This window comes from Triticum dicoccoides, chromosome 1A (assembly GCF_002162155.2).
Source record: "Triticum dicoccoides isolate Atlit2015 ecotype Zavitan chromosome 1A, WEW_v2.0, whole genome shotgun sequence".
NCBI lineage: Eukaryota > Viridiplantae > Streptophyta > Magnoliopsida > Poales > Poaceae > Triticum > Triticum dicoccoides.
In genome coordinates, this window is record NC_041380.1 from 476,451,273 (window position 1) to 476,463,169 (window position 11,897).

Below are 11,897 nucleotides of genomic sequence, written 5' to 3' on the forward strand. Positions count from 1 at the left end.
TATCCTCGTGTCTCCTTTCTATAAGCTGTTTGCGCGTCAAGGGGGACTCCTGAGCATCGCGACTCAGGGGCCTAACTGGTCACGTAGGCCCTCACCCCTTGGTCCCGTCCTGGTCTCCGGACGATCCAACAATGGCTAAGGTATGCGCGGGGCCGGGCCCTGCCGACGTAGAACGTAAAGCAAATAGGGGGAAAATCGCAAAATCTCAAGCAAATATTACAAGACATATTGTTCTCACAATACCAACGCAAGTTTAACACCTCCACGAAGCGTGATGCATGTTGCAGGAATAAAACTGGAAAGGAGCCGCAAGTCATCCCTGGACACCACCGACGCCCGCGATAGGCGCTCCTCCCTTGATGACGTCGCCTTCGTCGTGGCCACCGGTCGGAGCTGCAGGAATGGTGGCGCCTTCGGTCGAAGGCACGAACCTCTTCAGCAGGGCTTCCACCTGGCCTTTTACGGCTGCGCAGTGTTCATCAGCCACAGGCTCTAGCAACTCATCAGGGCGAGTGGTAGGGTCGTGAAGATGGAGGTGGCTGAAGACACGCGTCAGCGCAGCTGAAGAAAGGACGCGAGCTTCTCCCTCTGCCATGGGACCGATGCCGTCCATGACTTCCTCGAGCGCCTCGACCAAGTAGGGGAGCAGCTGGGCGGGGCCGTCCTCGTCGGTGGTTAGCGGCTTCTCCAAGCCCTTCTCATAGAGTGTCTTCAGCGCCACGCGAGACCTCTCCTCGAGGAGTGTGAAGGTCGCGCGGTCCTCGGTCAGAACCTTTGCCTTCGCGTCAAGTTCGACTTCCTCTGCCTTCACCTTCCGCCCTAGTCACCGGCGGATCGTAGTCGGCATGCTGCAGCCAAAGCTCGAGGGACCCCCTCGGCGGCGTCTCGGCAAAGAAGAAGGAAGGGAAGCAGATCCAAGTGCTCGAAGGCATCACCGCCCACAACACAAGTTCGCGCGAGGAGTCCGCGGCATGGACTCCAGGGGCAGCGACGCGAACCACCACGATACGACGACCATGGCCGCGGCATGCGCGGTGCCACTCGCCGCCTCTTCCTCCTGAGCCCTCGGCTTGGGCATACAGGGGTAACGGATACCCAGGAGGAGGCCACTCGTACCAAGGCCTTGTCACCTCCTGCATCACCACCACGTCACGACGGTGGACCGGCCTCTTCTTCAGTGGGAGCGGGCTTGGCTCGTCGCGGGGAGTCTTTCCTTTCTCTGCAGCGGAAAACCTTCGGATGGGCTCCATTGGTGTTACTACTGGCAATGGAGCAAAGGGGGAGAAGCTAGCGGAATGGGAAGAGATGGGCGACTGGAGCTCTGCCCCCTCCCCATTTATAGCAGAAGAAGGCCAACCAGCGCTCCCCACAATCACAGGTATGATGGTTTTTCCTTGCATGCAGTGGGGACTCGTCAAGTCGGGCAGTTGCTGAGGCAACGTGGGGAAGCGGAGACGCCCACGTCCAATCAATCACCACGCGTCGACCAAGGACGCAGGCTATTGGGGCCCGCGGTGCTCCGCACTTGCCCTTTGGCTTCGCCTCGAAACCAAGCCCGAGCGCGCCTCAGGCTCGGGGGCTACTGTCGGCGTTCTGGGAATGGGGGTCCCCAGACTTGCCTGCCTGCGGCCCACGGCATGGCTCTGTGAGCAGGCCCGTACGGCCCATCTTCACCAACAAGCATTCAAGACCCTCGCGAGGGGCCAAGCCTCGCGAGGCGGACGATACAAGACCTCCTCGGGAGCGGCCTCACTAGGCTGGCTCGCGAGGGGCGGAGAGATCAAGGCAAGGCAAACCTCGCGAGGTTCCAATGACGTGATCCATGACGATCGAGACCAGGTGGGCGCCAGCGCGCACAGTGTCCTTGTTTCCTCTTTGGTGCTAAGGAGGCAAGCGCAGGCGAGAAGTACCGAGGCGTCAAGCAAAGGTTTCCATATCGGTGCAACGAGATCAAGACCAGTAGGACGGCAAGACGGAGGTCACCATGGAGCCCAAGGCGGCGTCACCACCAGAGCCTTTGGCAGGCGAAGACTGCTTTTGTCAGATAACTTGTACTAGCTGCCCCCTTCAAATTGTCCGTTGTTGGCTTCCTTCCCACTCAATATTTGGGGAGAGGACCAGGGCCTCTATAAATAGGACTAGCCACCACAGTAGGAGGCGAATTGGGCCTCATCCATCTCATCTTGGACTAGATCCAACCCATCCTCACACCCACCAAGCACAAGAACACCTCACCTCAGGAGGTTGTTCTTCCCCTTGTACTGTTCATCCTTAGCTCGAGAGGCAATCCACCACACTGGAGTAGGGTATTACACCACAACGGTGGCCCGAACCAGTATAAATCTTGTGTCTCTTGTGTTGCGAGTTCGTCGAGCTTGCCTTTGAGATCGTGGCGAGGTTGAGGGCGTGAGTTGGTAGGGGGAGATCTTCGTGCGCACCCCAATGTTCAAACCTTGAGGGTTTTGCCGGAACCCGAGATCCGACAATCAAGATGCTTAATTGGACTTTCACAAAGCACATACCTTGATAAAGTTTTGAAGAAGTTCAAAATGGATCAAGCAAAGAAATGGTTCTTTCCTGTGTTACAAGGTGTGGAGTTGAGTCAGACTCAATGCCCGACCACTGCAGAAGATAGAGAGAAAATGAAAGTCATTCCCTATGCTTCAGCCATAGGTTCTATCATGTATGCAATGCTGTGTACCAGACCTGATGTGTGCCTTGCTATTAGTTTAGCAGGGAGGTACCAAAGTAATCCAGGAGTTGATCACTGGACATCGTAACATCCTGAAATACCTAAAAAGGACTAAGGATATGTTGCTCGTTTATGGAGGTGACAAAGATCTTGTCGTAAATGGTTACGTCGATGCAAGCTTTGACATTGATCCGGATGACTCTAAGTCACAGATCGGATACGTATTTTTATTAAATGGAGGAGCTATAAGTTGGTGCAGTTCCAAGCAGAGCGTCGTGGTGGGATCTACGTGCGAAGCGGAGTACATAGCTGCTTCAGAAGCATCGAATGAAGGAGTCTGGATGAAGGAGTTCATATCCGATCTAGGTGTCATACCTAGTGCATCGGGTCCAATGAAAATCTTTTGTGACAATACTGGTGCAATTGCCTTGGCAAAGGAATCCAGATTTCACATGAGAACCAAGCACATCAACAGATGCTTCAATTCCATCTGCGATCAAGTCAAGGAAGGAGACATAGAGATTTGCAAGATACATACGGATCTGAATGTTGCAGACCCGTTGACTAAGACTCTCTCACGAAAAAAACATGATCAGCACCAAGACTCCATGGGTGTTAGAATCATTACAATGTAATCTAGGTTATTGACTCTAGTGCAAGTGGGAGACTGAAGGAAATATGCCCTAGAGGCAATAATAAAGTTGTTATTTATATTTCCTTATATCATGATAAATGTTTATTATTCATGCTAGAATTGTATTAACCGGAAACTTAATACATGTGTCAATACACAGACAAACAGAGTGTCACTAGTATGCCTCTACTTGACTAGCTCGTTAATAAAAAATGGTTAAGTTTCCTAGCCATGGACATGAGTTGTGATTTGATAAACGGGATCACATCATTAGAGAATGATGTGATTGACTTGACCCATCCGTTAGCTTAGCAATTTGATCGCTTAGTTTATTGCTATTGCTTTCTTCATGACTTATACATGTTCCTATGACTATGAGATTATGCAACTCCCGAATACCGAAGGAACACTTTGTGTGCTATCAAACGTCACAACGTAACTGGGTGATTATAAAGATGCTCTACAGGTGTCTCCGATGGTGTTTTTTGAGTTGGCATAGATCGAGATTAGGATTTGTCACTCCGATTGTCGGAGAGGTATCTCTGGGCCCTCTCGGTAATGCACATCACTATAAGCCTTGCAAGCAATGTAACTAATGAGTTAGTTGCGGGACGTTGCATTACGGAACGAGTAAAGAGACTTGCCGGTAACGATATTGAACTAGGTATGATGATACCGACGATCAAATATCGGGTAAGTAACATACCGATGACAAAGGGAACAACGTATGTTGTTGTGCGGTTTGACCAATAAGGATCTTCGTAGAATATGTAGGAACCAATAAGAGCATCCAGGCTCCACTATTGGTTATTGACCGGAGATGAGTCTCGGTCATGTCTACATAGTTCTCGAACCCGTAGGGCCCGCACGCTTAACGTTCGATGACGATTGATATTATGAATTTATGTGATTTGATGTACCGAAGGTTGTTCAGAGTCCCGGACGTGATCACGGACATGACGAGGAGTCTTGAAATGGTCGAGACATGAATATTGATATATTGGATGGTTATGTTTGGACACCGAAAAGGTTTCAGATTAGTTTGAGCATTTTCCGGAGTACCGGGGGGTTACCAGAACCCACCGGGGGCTTAATGGGCCTACATGGGCTTTAGTGGAAGAGAGGAGGAGGCCAAGAGGAGGGGCGCGCCCCCAAGCCCAATCCGAATTGGGAGGGGGGGCCGCCCCCTTTCCTTTCTCTCCCTCTTCCCTTCCTTCCCCCTCCTAGTTGGACTAGGAAAGGGGGGAACCTACTCCTAGTAGGAGTAGGATTCCCCCCTTGGGGCGCGCCATAGGAGGCTGGCCGGCCCCCTCCTCCACTCCTTTATATACGGGGGAGGGGGCTACCACATAGACACAAGTTGATTTCTTAGCCGTGTGCGGTGCCCCCCTCCACAGATTTCCACCTCGATCATATTGTCATAGTGATTAGGCGAAGCCCTGCGTCGTAACTTCATCATCACCGTCACCACGTCGTCATGCTGAAGAAACTCTCCCTCGGTCTCAGCTGGATCTAGAGTTTGAGGGACATCACCAAGCTGAACATGTACAGATCGCGGAGGTGCCGTGCGTTCGGTACTTGATCGGTTGGATCGCGAAGACGGTCGACTACATCAACCACGTTACTTAATGCTTTCGCTTTCGATCTACGAGGGTACGTGGACACACTCTTCCCGCTCGTTGCTATGCTTCTCCTAGATAAATCTTGCGTGATCATAGGCTAATTTTGAAATACTGCGTTCCCCAACAAATACACATCATAAGCTTGCAAGCAAATGACTAAGGAGTTGGTCACTAGGTGATGTATTATGGAATGAGTAAAGAGACTTGCCGGTAATGAGATTGAACTAGGTATGAAGATACCGACGATCGAATCTCGGGCAAGTAACATACCGATGGACAAAGGGAATTACGTATGTTGTCATAACGGTTCGACCGACAAAGATCTTCGTAGAATATGTAGGAGCCAATATGGGCATTCGGGTTGTGCTATTGGTTATTAACCGGAGAGGTATCTTGGTCATGTCTACATAGTTCTCGTACCCATAGGATCCGCACACTTAACGTTCGTTGACGATATAGTGTTATATGAGTTATGTGATTTGGTGATCGAAGGTTGTTCGGAGTCCCGGATGAGATCACAGACATGACGAGTAGTCTCGAAATGGTTGAGAGGTAAATATTGATATATAGGACGGTAGTATTCGGACACCGGAAGTGTTTCGGAGGGTACCGGGTACTTATCGGGTCACCAGAAAGGAGTTTCGGGCACCCCAGCAAAGCTATGGGCTTTATGGGCCAAGAGAGGGAACACACCAGCCCACAAGGGGCTGGTGTGCCCCTATAGAGGTCGGCCCTATGAGGAGGAGAAGGAAAGAGGGGAGGGAAAGGAAAGTGTGGAGTAGGACCCCCCCTTCCTTCCCTCTCCCCCCTCTTTCATTCCCCCTTCTTCATACAAGGAAAGGGGGGGCAGGAGGGCAGGAGCCCTAGGGCCGGCGGCCAGCCCCTCGTGGCGCCCCCTAGCTGCCCTAGGCTGCCTCCCCTCCCCACCCACCTATATATATGTGGGGAGGGGCGCCACACAAGGACACAACATTGTCTTAGCCGTGTGCCGCGCCCCCTGTCCACTTTTTACTCCCTCGGTCATTTTTGTAGTGCTTAGGTGAAGCCCTGCGGAGATCACTTCACCATCATTGTCACCACGCCATCGTGCTGTCGGAACTCATCTACTACCTTGTCGTCTTGCTGGATCAAGAAGGCGGAGGACATCACCGAGCTGAAGGCGTGCAGAACGCGGAGGTGTCGTGCGTTCGGTACTTGATCGGTTGGAGCGCGTAGAAGTTCGACTACATCAACCGCGTTGTTAAACGCTTCCGCTTACGGTCTACGAGGGTACGTAGACACACTCTCCCCCTCATTGCTATGCATCTCCATGGACAGATCATTACGTGAGCATAGAATTTTTTTGTTTTCCATGCAACGTTTCCCAACAGATCGAGGACGGCTTGACGGCCAGCTCGCCCAAGGTCTCCGACGACACCATGATGCATGGAGACGGGCTCCGACAACTCCGCCCCGACTCCCGCGCCTCCTGTGCACGTCGGCTTCACCATGGAGAAGGCGCAGTTCAATGCCGCCATGGCGGAGGTGCAGCCTGCGCCGGTGCCATTGTCGGCATTCCAGCAAGCGCGGGAGGAACGACGGTACAACATGTTCCTCCTAGAGCAGCACTGCCCGGCACCTTATGTTGTAGATGTGATAAACCTGCTTATATATATCGTCGTACTACCTGGTTGTAGCGGTGTTGGTAAGATATGTGATCATACCTCATTGCGATGACATTTTTTTGCCGATTTTTATGCCGCTTCTCAATATTACTTCATGACTGCGCACCGACGATAACAGTGTTTAACTTCTTTAAGTGGGGATCATGGTCCGTAAGGTCTGCAATGTGTGCAAAAATCTCTGTAGAGATAGTTTATCCCATGCAGTAGAAATCGGGCTCTTCTTGAGGGAGGGATTCAAAAAAATATGTGGTAACAATGTTTATCATTCAATTCTAACCATTTGCTGAATTCGTGTACTGTGCATACCATTGATTATTAACTTCATTATTCTTGATTGTTACATAGTGTATCCCATGCAACATAAGGGTCCAATTCAAAATTTAATCGATGAAAATTTCAACTTTTCGGATGGTCAAGGACAATCGTACAAAATTGATGTTTGTAAATAAAAGGATAAAACCATCATAAGAGGCGATGGGTGGAACGAGTACATTTCAAATAATAAGCTCAATGGGGGAGAGTACATATGCTTTTACTTGAAGAAAGTGGTCAACAAGTTAAGTTTTGAGTATTTCTCCGACCAAGATGATGAGTTTGACAAAGATGATGATGACAATGGCCAGGATGATAAGGATGATGATGATGATGCTAGCCAGGATGACGATAGCCAGGAGCATGACGATGAGGAAGATGATGAGGGTAGGGGAGGTGATGACGATGATGATCCGTACAATTCTACAATTTTCTCTCAAAGAATGAAAGAGCTTACCGAGGATGAGAAGGACAATCTCATCGTGATCCTACCATCAAGTGTGCACTACTTGGGGAGGCCATTTATGCACCGTTTTACTAAGACCAACATCGTGAAACACAATATGTTATGTTTTGTATCTTTTCTCTCTTTTTTGTTCATAACACTATATGGTGAGATGTCTAACATTGCGTGCTCTATTTTGCTTTTAATTATGGGTATCATAGAAATTACCTATGAAGATGAATTCTAGTGAGGGCATCCCTGCTGCCGACATGGCTGGAGTACACATTGGAGCAACAGGTCATGTCACCAGCGTTCAATACAAGACGGACACAGACGGTCGCATATCACTCTATGCGGTTGGCTGGTGGGAATTCTGAAGGAAAAGAGATGACTAAGGGTTGACACAGTAGTGGTCATCGCGATAAGGAACAACAAAAACAACAACTTTAAGATGATGGTTGTTGTAGACCTTATTTAGAAACAAGGTGCAAGTCAAATATCTCCAAGCCGATGAACTCTTAGTTACTTAGTTAAGATGCCTGTGATACTTTGATGTTGGTTTGTTAACTGGAATAAATTTGCAGTGTTAACAGTTGTTATGGAGAGTGCTAATTACCTAGTGAACTTGCATGCCTAAGCATATAATGCGTGCTTTATTTGCTTCTAGTATTGAATTTCTTAAATTGAATTTATGCAAAATGCAGCCATGGCAGCACAATTGTTGCCGTGGCTGCATTTTTTTAAATTTGCATGCCTAAGCTTTCAGTGGCGGACGCTCAATAAGCCCGCCGTTGCAACATGAATAAATAGTGGTGGGAAAATACGCTCTGCCCGCCACTGCAGAGACTCCATCGATGGCTGGCGAATACGCTTTGCCCGCCACTATAGAGGCTCTACCAGTGACGGACAAGCGTCGGCAACTGATACGGTTATAGTAGTGGCGGGAGGTCGGTGGCGGGCGCCCCTGACAGCTTGGCCCATCACAGCTCGCATTTTTGCGCCCTTCACTGCTAGGTATTCCTACAGTAGTGGACCGTCCTGAATCATGCAGTCTAATAGGACTTGCTGCCTATGTTAGGTTGTGTTGGCCGTTGGGTGTTATCAAATGGATGTTCTTCTAATTGTTGAGCGTGTGATACTAATTAACCCTTAGGATTGTGTTTGAACTGAAGTTTGTATGGTGTTTTAAATTAAAAACAAGGATAGTTTAGCAAAATGAATCTCTTTTGGGACTTACGTTTTGGGAATGGGTTAGATTCCACGCTCATGATACCAAGAAATTCTTGGGTGTTAAGTATTTTGAGATTGTCCAAAGTTGCTCTAGCCAGGCAGCACCAAAAAATAATACAAGATGTTCATAGCAAGCGAAAAGCACCATGCGTTCCCAGCGATTTGCACGGCCGTAGGACGCCCCAAAGGACGCAGCTAGGCTTCAAAAAGGAATTAATGAAGCGATGTGAATGAAGATGCAAAATGCCAAAAATCATTGCTCATGCAAGTTGCAACCACCGTCCATGTGTGTATTATCGATCCTTCCATCTGCAGAACCAAGAGGGTCGCTCACATCTCATATTCAAAATCTCTATGTACAAGGACATCATCGATCAGCTCTGTTCCGTCCCAAAGCGTATTAACATGACCGCGCGACAAAATTTTCACTCTCCGGTACGCAGGCTGCTCCGCTCCGCTCTCGGTCCGGTGCTTCAGGGGCAGCCCCTCAGGATCTCGACGAGGCCCCTCCGCTGCTCGCCGGTGAGGTTATCGGGGAACACCACGTCGAACTTGACCCGCAGGTCCCCGCGCGCGCCCTTCTTGCCGCCGACGACGGGCATGCCCTCGCCCCTCACCACCTTCTCGTACCCGGGGCGGATGACCTCGTCGCGGAACGACCAGCTGACCTTCTCGCCGCCGAGCAGGCGGAACGAGAAGGACCAGCCGGTGAGCGCGCTCACCAGCGGCACCTCCGCCTTGAGCACTAGGTCGTCGCCCTGCCGCTTGAACGCCTTGTGCGTCCTGGCCGACACGGTGAAGACGGCGTCGCCGGGGAGGCAGCCGGGGCGCTCGTTGCCCATGCCCTCGACCGTCACCTTGGTCCCCTTCTTCCACCCGGGCTTCACCCGGATGATCTGCGTCACCTCCTTCTTGGCGATCAGCCTGCTAGTCAGGGACCAAATCATGCAGGCCATGGTCACTGGTCAGTAGCGTAAAAAAAATGCGATCAGGTGGTACGAATAGGGTCACTGTCTCTCCGGTACCAGCTAGATAGGCCAGCACCCTCACATGCAGGCAGCATACATGAATTACACACCACCTAATGCCCTGCCCCTCAAGGACCATCCCACGCATTTCGACAGGTGATAGCCTCCAAAATAGAGGTATTCAACCAAACATGAGTTCTTAAGTACATTATGAGTATGCTAGTATTGCCTCTTAAGTATTACTCTCTTCGTAAAGAAATATAAGAACGTTTAGGTCACTAAAACAGAGAGAGTGTCCGGCTAAGAATCTTCTACTGAATTGTGGCATAATATTATAGTAATGATCAAAACGTTCTTATATTTCATTATGGAGGGAGTAGTTAGTTTGTTAGTGATTAGAGAGGATAATCATCTTGCAGACAACCATAGGGGGGGACTGAACATTTCATCTCTAGCATATGTGATTTAGTGATAAATGCAGTCTGTGGCATGCTGGAGAAACTGGCCCATGGCCTGAAAGACTGTACCAGACTACCAGTGTCCTGTGTTTTAAAGTGTGTCCCTTTGATGGGGGTTGAACAGATTGCTATTTAAACACCTATTTCTTGAGAGGTACACTACATAATTGAGCATCAAGCTGACTTGGTGTCACAGTACTTAACAGCTCTGTTTGTCTAGCCTGAACTTTCAAGCAAGCATTGTGTAGACCGCATGTTAAACCGTGCCGAGATTATTCTTGCTCATCATCAAGTAGGCACACACACATTCATCTGAATCTAGTCTGACACGCCCTTTCTTGTAAGTATATGCTACGATGGATGTCTGACCACAAAAATATAAACTGAATTTGTAAATGAAAAGACAACCATAAATTATAGTGCATGTTGTGTTTATATCCTCTTTGATGCTTCATTTTAAGTGAATAAAATTCATCCTTTGTCGAAAATAATAATAGCATGCATACTGTAGTGTGATACTGTGACTATCATAATATGGGAGTAGCATATGGAACTATCGATAAACGGTAATGATGTTGTCTCAGGTGAGCGACAGATCTGGAGATATGGATGTTTTCTTTTGTGTACGGTTCCACGTCATCGTGGCGTGATGGCTTACCCGTTCTTGGTGACAACGTCGCGGGTGTACTTGACCTCCTTCTTGCACCCGGCGCAGAGCTCCTCTAGGGTGCACTCCACCTTGCGCTCCAGCGGCGGCGCCTTGCGCACCACGTAGCTGGAGAACTCGGCGAACGCGCGCCGCCCGCCACCGCCGATGTCCGTGGAGCTGTACACCTTCTGGGACTCCCGCGCCGGCGGCGTTGGGGCGGTCGTCCTTGCCGCCCTCTCGGGAGCCCGCGCCATTGCCGCCGCGCCGCCGCCAACGCGTTCCTCGGGCCTAGCGCAGCTCCTCCTGCCCTCGTCGGCGTTGCGCGCCCGGAGCACCGCCCTGTTCTCCTGCTGGTCCAGGAGAGCCTGCGGACAGCGGAAGCCGGCGGCCATGTGGAATACAAGCGTCAACAATCGAAGCTGGAGATAGGAGATGCGTCAACTCGATCGACGATCACACACCTCGTACGCCTGGGTGATGGCCTTGAACCGGTCCTCGGCCTCGGACTTGGAGGACGGCGGGTGCTTGTCGGGGTGCCACTGGCGCACCAGGCACCGGTAGGCCGCCCTGATCTCCTGCGGGGGCGTGTCCCTGGTGATGTTGAGCAGCTGGTAGTACAGCTCCGGCGGGTTCCCCATTGCCGCCACCTGCGGGAGGACGGCGACGCGCGAGGCCAGCCAAGGAACGCACAGCGCGTGGAGTGAGCGAGCGAGGGAATTCGGGAGGGGGTGCTGCGACCTGTTCAGTGCTCTGCTATAATGAGGAAACGGGGCGCGAGATGCGTGGCTTCTATGTAGGGATGGATATTTGGACCGGGGAGGAGAGGAGAGGGGAGAGGGAGAGAGTGCGCGCGATGGTGACGGGGTTGGTTGTTGGCGCGGGAGCGGAGGTACATGTAGGCCAAGGGTCACGATCTGGGTCGCACACATGGACGAGAGGCTTGATGGGGAAATGGATCATCTACCTAGAGTTGTCAAAACATGCAGATGCATCAGCTACGGCCTCGTGCAGCAACAGGGTACGTACGTACGTCGACGACTGTACCTATTTGGCTATTTGGCCGCGCACGTACGGGAGCACACGCGCTCTTCCAATGGGCGCGGGAAAGAACCGTCGCTAGTGAAATGCAGTTTCCGACTGAAAAAAATGCAGATGAGAAACGAGTTATAGCAGTTGAGTTTTTCTCCCCCGTCTCTCTCTTCATGTCGCAACTCCTAGGCGAT

At 50.6% G+C, this 11,897-nt stretch overlaps 1 protein-coding gene across 1 annotated transcript; it reads right to left on the bottom strand.

Moving 5' to 3' along the window:
* Window positions 1-8,830: 8,830 nt before the first annotated feature.
* LOC119280422 (dnaJ protein homolog 1-like) lies at window positions 8,831-11,523 on the bottom strand. Its single transcript, XM_037561276.1, has 3 exons — window positions 11,136-11,523; window positions 10,684-11,039; window positions 8,831-9,523 (listed from the first exon to the last, which is right to left on the bottom strand). Exons 1-3 carry the CDS (start codon window positions 11,310-11,312, stop codon window positions 9,073-9,075), a joined length of 984 nt encoding a protein of 327 aa, XP_037417173.1. The 5' UTR covers window positions 11,313-11,523; the 3' UTR covers window positions 8,831-9,072.
* Window positions 11,524-11,897: the final 374 nt, after the last annotated feature.

Bases quoted from the DNA above. Each gene is read 5' to 3' on its own strand.
- LOC119280422 (XM_037561276.1), bottom strand. From the start codon at position 11,312: ATGGGGAACCCGCCGGAGCTGTACTACCAGCTGCTCAACATCACCAGG. The intron at 11,040-11,135 runs GTGTGTGATCGT...CGCTGTCCGCAG, and splicing joins CCATCACCCAGGCGTACGAG to GCTCTCCTGGACCAGCAGGA. The intron at 9,524-10,683 runs GTAAGCCATCAC...CCTGACTAGCAG, and splicing joins GACGTTGTCACCAAGAACGG to GCTGATCGCCAAGAAGGAGG.